Genomic DNA, 15,136 nt, shown 5'->3' on the forward strand with positions numbered 1-15,136 from the left:
CCCTACCTCTCCCCCCTCCCCCCCTCCCCCCCCGACTTCCCAGAGCTAAATACAAGGTATATATAAAAAAAACAATCATAAACAATCATATACTAACAACCATAAACTCTAGAATCCATCACTCTCTAGCTTATATAGGATAAGACAAACCTTAGTAATATTAAATATATATAGAAAAACTAAAATAGAAAAAGAAAAAAAGAAAGAAGACTTATTCAAATGCTACATGAAACTTCTTAACCCTATACTTGTTCTGGATAAACTCAATCCATTTTCTCCATTCCATAATATAACGTTCTTGCGAGTGATCTTTCAAATAAGCCGAAATCTTTGCCATCTCTGCCAGGTCGGAGACCTTTAAAGTCCACTCTTCTATGGTCGGCAGTTCCTCTTTCTTCCAATACTGACCTATCAAAAGTCTTGCTGCCGTAATTAAATTTAACATCAACTTAGTGTCCACAACCGTAGCATCCGTAATTATTCCCAACAAGAAGAGTTGCGGACAAAACTTTATCCTTTGCTTAAAAATCTTCTGCATATTCCACCAAATTTTTATCCAAAAAACCTTGATCTTTTTACAAGTCCACCATACATGAAAATATGTTGCATCTTCATCTCCACATCTCCAGCATTTTGGCTGATAGTTCGGATACATACTTGCAAGCTTTTTAGGATCTAAATGCCATCTATAAAACATTTTATAAAAGTTCTCTCTTAAGTTTTGAGCTTGTGTAAATTTTACGTTCCTCACCCAAATCTTTTCCCACGTGTCCATTGTGATAACTTCCTGGATGTTTTGGGCCCATTTTATCATACAATCCTTAACAAGTTCTGTTTCTGAATCAATCTCTATCAACGCAAGATATATCCGTTTAATATGTGCTGGTCCCTGATTTCTAATTTGCTTTATCAGATTTTCATCAGTCATTGTAAAACCATTTTTCTGGTCTTCTTTCCACCTGGCCCGTAACTGAGTATATTGAAACCAATTTTGAACAATCTTCTCGTCTCGCAAGAGACTATATGGCTTCAGACACCACTCATTTCTTTCCAAGCTTAGGATCTCCTTGTACGTAGTCACATCATGTTTGAAACCAGCATGTATATTTTCTATTGCGTGTTTTGGAATTGCCCACAATGGTATCTTACAATCTAACTTATGTCTGTACTTCTTCCAAACTCTCAGCAATGCCTGTCTTAAAATATGCACTCTAAAGACATTATCTACCTTCTTATCATACAACAAATATGCATGCCAGCCAAACAGCAAGTCGTGGCCCTCAAGATTTAATAATCTCTCTTGTGTCAAATTAATCCAATCACTTATACCTGCTAACGCAGCAGCTTCATAATATAATTTAAGATTAGGCATTTTAAGACCACCTCTTTCACGAGTATCCTGCATAATCTTAAGTTTAACTCGTGGCCTTTTCCCTGCCCAAACAAATTTATTGATACCTCTCTGCCATTCCTCCAAATTAGAATCTTTCTTAAGAACCGGTATCATTTGAAATAAAAATAAAAATTTAGGCAGGACATTCATTTTTACTGCTGCAATTCGCCTAAACAAAGACAATTGCAGTTTTTCCCAACTCTCCATTTCTTTTTGGATTTTTCCCCATAATTTTTCATAGTTATTTTTATATAATTTTGTATTAGAGGGCGACAAAAACACCCCCAAATATTTAACCCTTTTAACAATCTCAAATCCAGTTAACCCTTTTAAAAGGGCCTTTTGCGATGCTGTCATGGTTTTAGCCAAAATTTTAGTTTTCTGTACATTAACTTTAAATCCAGAAACCTTCCCATATTGCATTATTATCTCCATCAGGTCCACAACAGAGCTCTCCGGCTGGGTCACTGTAACAACCAGATCATCTGCGAACGCTCTCAATCTATAATCCTGATCTCTGATCTGTATACCCTTAATTCTTTCCGAATTTCGTATTTTTACTAATAATATCTCCAATGTTAACACAAATAACAAGGGCGATAACGGACACCCTTGCCTTGTGCCCTTCTCAATATTACATACTTCTGTCAGACTATTGTTAACTATTATTCGGGCTGTTTGTTTTTGATATAATGCCCTGATTGGTTGCAGAAATTTATCCCCAAAATTCATTTTGTCTAAAACTTTCATCAAAAATTGCCAATTCAATTGATCAAAAGCTTTTTCAGCATCTAAAAAAATTAGCGCCGCAGAGATCTGGTTGTTCCTTTCCAAAAATTCCAACACATCTACTATATGCCTCACGTTATTTTTCATTTGACTACCACTAATAAACCCAGTTTGATCCCCATGAATCACCCGTTGCAGAACCCTCATCAATCTATTAGCCAACACCTTAGCAAATATCTTATAGTCTGTATTTAATAGTGATATCGGTCTATAGTTTTTTACTTGAGTAGCATCTTGGTCTTCCTTCGGAATCAAAGAGATAAAGGCAGTTCTCCAAGATGGAGGCACCTTTCCCCCTCGCTGGATTGTCTGGAACAGTTCCTTTAACGGTTTAACCATCTCTAATTGTAAATTTTTGTAGTAGGCCGCCGTCAAACCATCTGTACCTGGCGCTTTGTCTACCTTCAATTCCTTAATTACTGTAAGTATTTCTTCTTCTGTAATCAATTGATTAATCTCCTCTTTTTGTACTTGTGTAAGCACCGGGATGCTAGCATTCTCCAAATATTCATCAATGTCTTTTTCATTAATCTTCTCCTTAGCATATAATTTAGAATAAAAATCCACAAAGGCTTTCTTAATAAAATCCTGTTGAAACACCATTTTTCCCTTATGTTCAATTTTGTCTATGTTAGAAGCCCTTTGCTTTTTCCTTAGTCTATAAGCTAGCCATCTACCTGGCTTATTAGCATTGCAAAAAGTATTATGCCTGGCAAACCTCAAATTGGTTGCCACTTGATCAGCCATTAATTTATCAAATTGTCCTCTCAATAGCTTAATAGCCTCCTTAGTCTTCACATCCAATGGATTCAAAATCAAAGCATTCTCTTTTTCCTTAATTTCATTCTCCAATTCTTTCCTTCTAGCTTCCAAAGTACGTCTATATTTATTGTTCATATATATCAACACTCCTCTCATATAGGCCTTGCTAGCATCCCAGACCATATCCATAGAAGTATCCTTATTCATATTAATTTCAAAAAAATCCTTCATTCGCTGTTTACACTCTTCCACATTTTCCTTGTTTCTAAACAAATTCTCATTTACGCGCCACGAGCGCCTATCTCTGTTATCCTTATTAATCTCTAACCATACTGGGCTATGGTCAGAAATAGCTCTTGCACAAATCTTTACCTTCTTAGTCCTAGAAAAAAAGTCATTAGTCAGCAAAATAAAGTCAATCCTAGAAAAAGATTGATGTCTATCAGAAAAAAAGGTGTAATCCTTTTCATGCGGGTGTGTGTCACGCCAAATATCTCGCAATTCCAAATCATCCTTCATTTCAAAAAAAGACTTAGGCAATCTGGCATGACACGGAATATGCTTAAAAAAACCAGCCTTATCCATCTGTACGTCCAATACGCCATTCCAATCCCCCATAAAAATAAACGATTTGTAATCCAACTGAGTAAGCTTTGTGTGAAGTAAGCTAAAAAAGTCAGCCTGTTGTTGTTGTTGATTAGGAGCATACAGTCCAACTAAAAGCGTTTTTTTGCCTTCTAGCAACAAGTCTATCATTACGTATCTTCCAAGCTTGTCTGCTTCAAAGTCCGCTGTTATAGCACTTTTAATATAAACAACCACTCCATTTTTCTTATTCATTGCAGAGGCAACAAATTGCATACCCAGTCTTGAGTTCAGTAAAAACTTTTGGTCCATAGCCCTAATATGCGTTTCTTGCAAGCATATAACATCAGTCTTAAATTGTTTTAAATATAAAAAAACTTTCTTTCTCTTCTGAGGCGAATTAATCCATTAACATTCCAAGTCAAAAATTTAGTCGCCATTCTTATCGCCCCGAAGCTTTTGGAGCACCTCATCAATAGCCCTGCCTCCTTTGGGCCGTGCTCCTCCCACTGCCTCGCTGTAAGTGCGCTTTGAAAGTTCCATAAACTTCTGCTGGTCTTGTTCTTTTATTTGTTTTGCTCTTTTTAAAGCAGCACGCGTCACCCTCTGCTCTCCAGCATCAGCCAACGAAGTTATAGTTTGATCCCCTCCTGCACCATTCTCCTCTGTCTGTCCATCTTCAGCCTCTTGAGGTTTTCCTTCTCCAGATCCCTTTGCAGCTTCCAGAAGTGATAGTGGGGTTGCTTTTAAAACATTATTGTAGAATTCACGCGCCTGTACCACAGTAACCAGATGGTATCTTTTACCTTCATGCATTACCACCAGCCCAACTGGAATCTCCCATCTGAACCTTATGTCACGTTGTTTAAGTTCCTGCACCAGAAATGCAAAATCCTTTCTTCTCCTTAAAATCTTTGGAGGAATTTCCTTTAAAACCAAAACTTCTTGGTCAGCAACCACTACTTTAGTATCATAGGCAGCTTGAATAACATCATCTCTAATTTCTCTCTTTGTAAAGTAAACCACCACATCTCTAGGTAGCTTCCTCTGTCTGGCAATCCATGAATTTACACGAAAAACTTTGTCCATACATCCCTTTATTTCAGATGCTGGCTGACCCAATACTGCTTCCAGGGCTTCAGAAATCATCTGCTTTAAATCTTCTTTAACATTTTCTTTTAAGCCCCTAATTCTGATAGCATACTGCATCTGGTGAAACTGAACAAGGCTTAACTCTCTGTCCGCTTTGTCTTCATTCTCCAATACCTTAACTTCTAGTACAGCATTTTTTTGAGTCAAATCTTCCACTTTTTCTTCCAAACCTTGTACACATTCAGCCACACTTTCCACTGTAGACAAAATGTCTACCCTCATCGCACTAAATTTCTCTTCCATCCTCTCTTCTATTCTCTCCTCCATTTTTGCCAGTTTATCACTCAATGTTACTAAAATTACCTGGGCATGCTTTTCAAGGGCATCTTCTAAATCTTTCGATGTCAATGCAGCAGGAGGAAGCAAAGCTTGCAACGATGTCTGTTGCACCGGAGAAGTTCCAGCACTCCGAAGAGTTTTTGAAGGAGGTTTAGCCGCCATCTTTTACTTTCACTTGTGACGCACTTTCACTTTAAGTTTAAAAAGTCCATTAAGCTCGAGAGTAAAATATAATAATCCTCTTCACCTTTTCCTCTTGTACCGCTCTGCCTGCTCCTTTTATTCCATAGTCTTTCCTTCAGGCAGGGGTGGTCGCAAACGCCTGGCTCTGCTCCAAGAAATCCGGAGCAGAGACGCTGACCAGCTGGGAGCGACCCAGGCTACGGGGGAGTTCGATCCTTCAGCCGCCCAAGCTTTAAGCTCAGGCGGCCCCGGAGAACTCGACCCCTACCTGGGGCCTCACCCCCTCCTCTTCTCCCGAGGAGGGGGCTTCAAATTCACCCGAACAGCTGATCGGCGCTGTTTCGGGTGAAAATTACTCAGCTGAGCCGCGGGCAGCCCGGGAAGGCTGTCTCCGGCGCCGCGCCGCCACCAGAAGTCCAATACTTTTTTTTATTTCTAACCATTCCGGTAAAATTAGAAAAAGCCTTTTTTGATGAACTGAATACTATAATATTGAAATTTGTTTGGCAAGGGAAGAAAGCACGAATTAAAGTGAAATTGCTAGAGGACGTTAGAGAAAGGGGACGACTTGGACTTCCAGACTGGACGTTATATTACTAAGCAGCTATTTTAACGTGGATTAAAGAATGGATAACACTTAGAGACAAAAGATTACTATACCTAGAGGGCCATGACCTGCAGATTGGCTGGTATGCCTTTCTGTGGTATGGAAAGAATAAAGCGCATAGATACTTTCAGAACCATGCTATAAGAAATGCACTTCTTGAGAATGGGAAAAAATAAAAGAAAAAAATTATACTAAGATACCTGAATGGCTTTCAACAATGGAAGCCTTTGCTTACCCAAACTTAATTAACTATGATAAACTTGTAACATATAAAGACATACTGGACAATGAAGGAAGATTGAAATCCAGACAAGGCTTACAACAACAAGGTATTGACCTATCATGGTGGCCATATTTACAAATTCATTCAAGATATGAAAAAGACATGAAAGCACCAGGGCTCTATAAGGAACAGACAGAACTTGACCATACATTGCTAAAAACAGATGAAAAGCTGATTAAAAAACTCTATAGATTACTGCTTAACTTAAAGATGGAGGAGGAACAAGTTAAAGTAACAATTATAATATGGGCAAAAAATGTTGGACATACTATAGAGCTTGAAGAATGGGAAAAGCTATGGGATAGAAATATTAGATTAACCAAAGCGGTATCATATAAAGAAAATTTGTATAAAATGTTTTATAGATGGCACATGACACCAGTGAGACTAGCTAAAATGTTTAAAAATACTTCAAATGTTTGTTGGAAATGTAATCAAAGACCAGGTACTTATTGCCATATCTGGTGGTCATGTCCTAAAGCAAAAAGGTTTTGGCTTAAGATACACTTACGGTTAGAGAAGATGATTAAAAAACAAATAGAATTTAAACCAGAATTGTTTCTCTTAGGAATGATAGGCCCTAACTATGTCAAGGAGAGCGGTTACTTAATGTTACATGTATTGACAGCAGCGAGAATTATGTATGCCCAATATTGGAAAAATGAAAAGCTATCGACTGAAGCTGTATTAATTAAGAAAATATTGGATTGTGCAGAAATGGATAGACTAACTTTAGAGATTAAAAGATAAGAGTGGGAACCAATACATACGTTCTTAGGACACTCTTAAATGAATGAAGGCCCAAGTTAAATTCTGACACTATTATAACCCATTATTTCTCCTTGTCTTCAAATCGAATCATATTTGTTTTAAATGCAATAAAATTGATTTCTTCAATCAATCAAAATAGAACTGGAAGGGACCTTGGAGGTCCAACTCCCATTTCAAGCAGGAGACCCTATACCATTTAAGACACAATCATTCTCTTCTTAAAAACTTCCAATGATGAAGCACCCACAACTTTTGATGGCAAGCTGTTCCTCTGGTTAATTGTCCTCACTGTTAGGAAGTTTCTCCTTAATTCCAGGTTGCTTCTCTCCTTGATTAGTTTCCACCCATTGTTTCTTGTCCGGCCCTCTGGTGCTTTGGAAAATAAATTGCCCCCCTCCTCTTTGTGGCTCCTCTTTGAGCCAGCAGTGTGCTGCAGCTGCCAAAAAAGCCAACACAGTGCTAGGCTGCATTAACAGAGGGATAGAATCAAGATCACGTGAAGTACTAATACCACTTTACAATACCTTGGTAAGGCCACACCTGGAATACTGCATCCAGTTTTGGTCACCACGATGTAAAAAAGATGTCGAGACTCTAGAAAGGGTACAGAGAAGAGCAACAAAGATGATCGGGGGACTGGAGGCTAAAACATATAGGAAACGGTTGCTGGAATTGGGTATGTGTAGTTTAATGAAGAGAAGGGTGAGGGGTGACATGATAGCAGTGTTCCAATATCTCAGGGGCTGCCACAAAGAAGAGGGAGTCAAGCTGTTCTCCAAAGCACCTGAAAGCAGGACAAGAAGCAATGGATGGAAAGTAGTCAAGGAGAGAAGCAACCTAGAACTAAGGAGAAACTTCCTGACAGTTAGAACAACTAACCAGTGGAACAACCTGCCTCCAGAAGTGGTGAATGCTCCAACACTGGAAGTTTTTAAGAAGAGACTGGCCAGCCATTTGTCTGAAAGGGTATAGGGTTTCCTGCCTGAGCAGGGGGTTGGACTAGATGACCTCCAAGGTCCCTTCCAACTTCTTCTTCTTCTTCTTCTTCTTCTTCTTCTTCTTCTTCTTCTTCTTCTTCTTCTTCTTCTTCTTCTTCTTCTTCTTCTTCTTCTTATTCTTATTATTATTATTATTATTATTATTATTATTATTATTATTATTATTATTATTATTATTATTATTAAATACTGGAATACCATCATGTCCCCCCCTAGTCCTTCTTTTCTCTAGACTAGCCAAACCCAAATCCTGCAACTGTTCTTCATGTGTTTTAGTCTCCAGGCTTTAAATCATCTTAGTTGTTCTTCTTTGCACTTTTTCCAAAGTGTAATGTGGTGAGCAAAAGTGGATGAAGTATGCCAGGTGTGGCCTTACTAACATTTATAAATTCTTATTATATTAAATAAATTCAATTTTTGCATGAAAATAAGAGTATTGTTCCTTACAGACCTGGAAGATATTAGAGAGATCTCGAAGGTTGAAAATGTAATGGAATTTAATAGCTGTGGGGAGAAAGTTCTGAACCATTGTCTGGTGAAGCCATATTGCAGCTTGAATCAGGGAAGGTCCATGATTTAATAGAGATGGGTTAAAATTATATAGCTGAAAATGGAAATCAAGAATCTTGCCATAGATGGTGCTCAGAGCATCAGCAGAGGGAAAATTCATAGCAAACACAGCAAAATGCCTCTAAAATAAAAAGAAGATATTAAGTTTTAGTGTTTGTGATATTGTTATATGAATAGCTACTTAAGAACACATTTGTGAACAAATGACAATAGTTAATAATGTACATTTCATGCAATTTTACTTTTAAATCTACAAAAGAACTATTTCTAAGTGAACAATTTCATATGATGCTCTTTGTTGTTGTTAGCTGTGAAGTCGTGTCTGACCCATTGCGACCCTATGGACAATGTTCCTCCAGGCCTTCCTGTCCTCTACCGTCTTCTGGAGTCCATTTAAGCTCACGCCTACTGCTTCAGTGACTCCATCCGGCCACCTCAATCTCTGTCGTCCCCTTCTTCTATTGCCCTCAATCTTTCCCAGCATTAGGCTCTTCTCCAGTGAGTCCATCCTTCTCATTAGGTGGCCAAAGTAATGATGTTCTTATAAACAGTTAAAAAAAGAGAAAGAAATCAAAGTATTGCTGCCCAAGTATGTAAATTCTTATATGACCTCAAATGTCCTCTGTCCTAGTGCAAGGCTTGGATGTCCAATTCAAGGAGACTGTGTTGTTCTAGTCCATTATCTAAGGACATAAGGTGATCAATACAATACTATTTTCCAGAACTTTGCACTATAAAAATACATCCCTATTTATACAAATGCATACGTAATGCCCACAACTGCTTAATAGCAACTAGGTCTATTATAGCTGTATTGGATGGTGTTATTTGAAGAAGAGAAATAAATCTATGAAAACATGATGGACCAGAGAATTGAGCTCTTTTCATGTTCCAAATATGTAATCTGCACTCCAGAAAGAAGTGGTGCTTTAATTGCATGGTTTTAGCTGTCATCTTGACTTTTCTAACCCTCCCTCTAGTGGGTATCCCTGACTGCAATACTGAATCTCATGTTTTAAAGTGGTAAAAAATAGAATAACCACCCTATTTGTTTAAGCTCTCTATTCAGATAACTAGGACGGAGGACATTTGAGGTCATATAAGAATTTACATATTATCTGATGCCTTTGAATTGTGGTGCTGTAGAAGACTCTTGAGAACCCCTTGGACTGCAATGAGATCAAATCAGTCAATCCTAAAGGAAGTCAATCCTGACTGTTCTTTGGAAGGCCAGAGACTGAAGCTGAAGCTCAACTATTTTGGCCACCAGATGAGAGGAAAGGGGTCATTAGGAAAGCCTCTGATGTTTGGAAAGATTGATGGCAAAAAGAGAAGGAAATGGCATGGATAAGATGGTTAGCTATGGTCCATGAGGTCACAAAGAGTCAGACAAAAGTTGGTGACTCAACAGCAAATATACTTCAAACAAGAGACATTCATAATCTTACTTGAAGTCGCGGGTTGATGGTAAAACTGCCAACAGTGGGATTCATGCAGGCAACATACTGACAATGATTAATTTCTTTCACAGTTAATGTCTGTCTATCATACCTAAGGAGACAAAAAGTGTTTTTAATATTAATAATTGATTTAAAAATGACTAGGAATATATCCTCCCAAATGATAAACATATTGGTCTCACACAATAGATATGGCCATTAGCTTCCATTAGTAATTAATCAAACTTAAATCTCTAAAAAACAAATACTGCCATATTTAAAATTGCCTAGAAATTTGGCAAAGCTTAAATGAAATGTGTTACTTCAAACATGCACTAGTATTTTCATCATAAAGAACGCATATTTGAGCTCAGAGTATTAATGATTTCATAAGAAGACCTGGCAATGGCTAAGAGCAGGAAAATTGAAGAAAGGACAAGAAGTCTAATTCTGGCTGAGACCAAGCCTTAAAAACAAATGCATACAAAACCAGAATTGAGAAGACAGCAACAGACAGCAAATGTTGCCTTTGCAAAGAAGCCGAAGACACAGTGGACCATCTAGTTAACTATTGCAAGAAGAGTACGCAAACTGACTACAAACAATGTCATAACAAAGTAACAAAAATGGTGCATTGAAAAATATGGAAGAAATACTTGCCTGCATACAAGAACTGGTGGGACCACCCAGTACACAAAATAATAAAAAAAATGAAAAAGCTAAAGTGCTCTGGGACTTAAGAATTCAAATAGACAAGCAACTACCATATAACACCCCACACTTAAATCTGGGTAGTGAATATTGCAGCAGAGTAGAAGAAAAAAACTGGAGAAGATAATAAAATGCAAATATTTGCAAATAGAAATAAAACAGCTCTAGCTAAAGAAAACAAAGGTAGTACCAATAGTAACAGGTGTTGTGTGCAAACCCAAAATAACTGGAGCAACATCTACTTGAACACCATCAATACTGAAAATATCTACCTCATTCAATTACAAAAGTTGCAAAAGGCAACTTTACTTGGAAAGCTTACATCTTACGAGGATACCTTTAACACCATGAAACATCTGGCTATTCCAGGTCCTTAAGAAGGAGTGGTATGTTGATAAAAATACCAAATCCAGTTTAAACATCTGGCTGACTGTGCAACCAACTGTAATAATAAAGGCTTACCAATGTCTGTAATCTATGTGCTGCCGAATTAGTGTGTGAGGCTGAACTGTCCCATAAGCATCCACTTCTGGCATGTTCAGATCATCAATAAAATAAATCAATTTTTTGTTTCCCACAGGGCCATAGTTACGACCAGCTTTTTTCTCCAAGGATTTTTCAAGAATTCCTAAAACGTATATGGTGCATAATTATTTAATAATATAAAATTGACCTATAATTAAAATGCAATTATTTACATTTATATCCTGCTTTTCTATTGAAAACTATAGACAATAGCTTTCCAACAAGGGCATTCAGGACACATAACCAAAAAAGTGCTCAAGCTACAAAATAAGCAAATAACTTAATACCAAAATAGAAGAGGACATTGTGCTGTCTTCATCTTTTCCAGAGTGGAAATGTTTTCTTCTTATTTTATAACACTGTAAGATGATGACTTAAAGAGAATTTGCACTGAACATAAACTGTACTACTAATTGATGGGAAGCTGTTCTCGTTTCTGACTTATGTACAATAGTAGTTGTTAACGTACTTAAAAGTCCATTTCCATTTAAAAGACACTTTATTAGCAGCAAAAGTTACTAGTTATTTGAATCTCACTGTGAAGAAATAATGACTGACTTTATTTATTACCAGTAACAAATTATTTTAAAGCATAATCATAATTTGCAATATAATTGTAATATAAAGTGAATTATAAGTTGTTTATTTGGATTATTGGACTGTTGGAACAGAAATGTCATGAAGTATTTTCCTTAAGAACAGGTAAACCTTAACATATTTAATATCTTTATTCATAATTTGTTTTATCTCTCTTTGTCCCTCACTTGACTGACATATGTATCACATATCACATACACAACATGTATCAAATAATAATTCACAGAACATATATTTTACTTCAGTTATCAAAAAAAAACTTTCATGGGCTTTATTCAGAGTTTCACTATCCTGATACTAAAATCAGGTACATGTGTTTATATATACATAGTATGTGCTCAATTTAATATAATAATCTTATTAAAACAGCAGGCATATCAAATGAATTCAGTGACCTTACTGCCAGATTTTAAAATATTAAGTCTTGAATTATAGTTCTCCAAACTATTAATTGATTTCCAGTTTTGTTCTCCTGAAACTTTTTTTAGCTGTGCTTCATGTGTAATCTAATCAATAATAAAATATTTCAGAAATATACAAGAGTATGAGTATGAGGTGTACAATATTTTTAATTAACAAAGTGCATTAATTCTCTTCCTGGGAATTTTAAAACTTTTGCTATCATCTAAATTAGGATACTTGAAAAATAAAGATATTTTTTTTAAAAAAAAATATGTTTCCTATTCATTTTTGCAAGTATGACCAATCTGAACAAAGTAAGTATGGTTACAATCCAGCACCAATATTTTGTGTGAGAGAAGGATCACTTCCATGTCTATTTTGAAAGCAGCTCCCTACAGCCAGTCCTCTTACTGATAGCAGGTAAAAGTAAAGGTTCCCCTGCACATGTGTGCTAGTCGTTTCCAACTCTAGGGGCCAGTGCTCATCTCTGTTTCAAAGCCAAAGAGCCAGCGCTTGTCCGAGGATGTCTCCATGGTCATGTGGCCGGCATGACTAGACGCCAAAGGCGCACGGAACGCTGTTACCTTCCCACCGCAGTGGTCCCTATTTTTCTACTTGCATTTTTATGTGCTTTCGAACTGCTAGGTTGGCAGAAGCTGGGACGAGTAACGGGCGCTCACTCTGTTACGCGGCACTCGGGATTCGACCTGCCAAACTGCTGACCCGCTGAGCCACCGCATCCCTACTGATAGCAACTATGACCTATATAATAAGCAGTTGACATATCATTATATCCTTGAGTTCTGCATAGAACTACAATAAACTATAAGTGTTTAGATGTTGCAAATAGGACAAAAGATAACCAGTAGAAGAGTGGAAGCCCTGAGATGATTGCCATTTTTCAGGCAAAATTTAAAGCCCTGATATTAAGCTTCAAATTATTTAGAATGTCTAAAGATGTCTCCATTGTCTTTCTCATCTAGAGGGCTTCTCACCACTGGCTTCATAACTGTGGAATGTAGTTTCTCAGCTTTTTGCCACCATTCTTCCTTCCTTAGAAGAGCAGCCAAAATATAACCCCTAACTTTGATTTGCTTTTATATATGATTTTTTTAACAAATATTTTTTCATTATTGCTCATTAGTTGCCTTGAATCTTCACCCAGAGTGGAAAGGTACAGTCAACAAACAGTAATTCTGCAAGAGTAGGAAGAGTAGAAAGAGATGGGGTGAAAGATACAGTATAACACCTTTGGCTGCTGAATAATTTTTACATGCAGGAAAAAATTAAAAAGGGAAGATAAAACAGAAATGGTAAAAAGGAAGAGGCACTCAGATCAAAAGAGTAGGAAGCAAATGCAAGATCAGTCATAAAGGGCTTAGATGACTATACAGTAAGGGTCAAAGTGAGAGCCTGAACAATAACAATAGAGGAGGCTTACTTTGTAATGTTGCTGAAGTGGTGTAATAGTTGAATGGAACCTTTGAGACCAGAAAATCTTTTGAAAGGCTAGCAAGGCATTTCCCAATAAGCAATGTTTTCCCTACTCCAGCATTTCCAACCAGCATCACTGGTTTGCTTTTTTCCAATAGCAGTTCCACAAAATATTTAAGACATGTGGTCTCAGATGTGTGAACAAGCTCTGCCTAAAACACACACACAAATACACAAACCAGTGTAGGTAGTCAGCATACTGAAATCTATTTAAAAATTTTAAATGCCATTTACTAGAGAGTGCAGAGTCCATAATTATGTATGTTTGAACAATGTAAAAGTTTCAACATTTTTGTTTGTTTGTAAAGATCTGAACATTAGAACAAAAATTATGGAATTTAAATATTATGTTCCTTTCTTCTAAGCATCAGTATAGTGTCTCTTGCTGAACTGTATACAAAAGTGTACAGTTTTGAACCATTCCAAAACTGGCATTTTTTTTTTACTTCCATGGCTATTATAAGGAAATATTTATAAAGTTTCCAAAAGAGCATAATAATAAAAATTCATTAGAACACCAACCTTTCATCAGATTAACTTATATTGAAATTGATTTTGACAAAATATAATAAGATTGTGCACTGAAAGAATTGTACAATAAAAGCTGATGATAATTCACATTGGCTACATTTTTATGTAACCAAAAACAATAATTTATTATTTCAGAAATGTATTAGCTTTGGCCTTATGTGTTTTTTCTGTCCTACTTTCACTCCCATAAAGAAATTAAGAAACTTTGCTTTGGTTTTCTGAAATGTAGTTCCACGAGTTTCTTTCACTATATCCTTTTTAAAGAAATGAAACTATTTAAATGTTCTCACCATATCAATTTAATTGGTTTCCATTAATTTCTTCCCGTTACTACATGCAAAACATATAAAAGGAACACTTATGTGTACTGTATACAGATTTTAAAAGAGCCATGCTTTTAGGGGGGGGGAGTGAAGATACCAAAGGTAAAACCTCAAAGTCCCTACATTCATCTCTTATTTCTATTGACAAGAAAACAAATTAAAATACCTGCAAGGGTGTTTCTGGATCCATGACAAAACTGCTAATTTTATCACTCCAAGGGAAAAATTTCTTAGTTTGGGGGTCAAGATAATAGTCAAATATTGTACCATGAGAAGGAAACTTCACAGATTTCATCTCTTTAAGCCACCATTGGCTGAATTCAGCTTGGTAACTGTAAAGCTATAAAATATTGATATTGTTATCTAACTGTACATATTATACTGTACAACTATTTAACTATTAAGTGTACATTGGGAGCACATATTAATATTATGAAATAATTTAAATTGCATTTTATTGAACAATTTCATTGCTTCAGAATAGGAAAACATTTCTACTGGGGAACATTTCTTTAGATGATTTTATCCTTAAAATCTAAACCAGTTACCAAACAATCTAAGCCTGTTTCGTGGGCTTTCTTAAATTCCCTTTTCACATTACTTTACTAATCATGAACATTTGTCAAGAGAGTAAGAAAAAAATCATTGAATATAGCTGTCCTAATAATTTTTGAAAATTATTTTGATTTATGTGATGCACAGCATACCTATTTGATTATTTCTGGGGGTTTTCATTTTCAGT

The 15,136-nt window shown here is 36.5% G+C and overlaps 1 protein-coding gene across 1 annotated transcript in view; it reads right to left on the bottom strand.

Annotated features, from left to right (window-relative positions):
• Window positions 1–15,136, bottom strand: part of DNAH11 (dynein axonemal heavy chain 11) — a gene marked incomplete at its 3' end in the record, with an annotated part of 228,403 nt that overhangs the window by 122,482 nt on the left and 90,785 nt on the right. The window contains 5 exon segments of the mRNA XM_083379026.1: window positions 8,254–8,493; window positions 9,821–9,923; window positions 10,985–11,150; window positions 13,488–13,692; window positions 14,561–14,734. Coding sequence (XP_083235152.1) covers window positions 8,254–8,493; window positions 9,821–9,923; window positions 10,985–11,150; window positions 13,488–13,692; window positions 14,561–14,734 — 888 coding nt within the window.

The sequence above is a fragment of the Vipera ursinii genome (assembly GCF_947247035.1).
Source record: "Vipera ursinii genome assembly, chromosome: Z".
Taxonomy (NCBI): Eukaryota; Metazoa; Chordata; class Lepidosauria; order Squamata; family Viperidae; genus Vipera; species Vipera ursinii.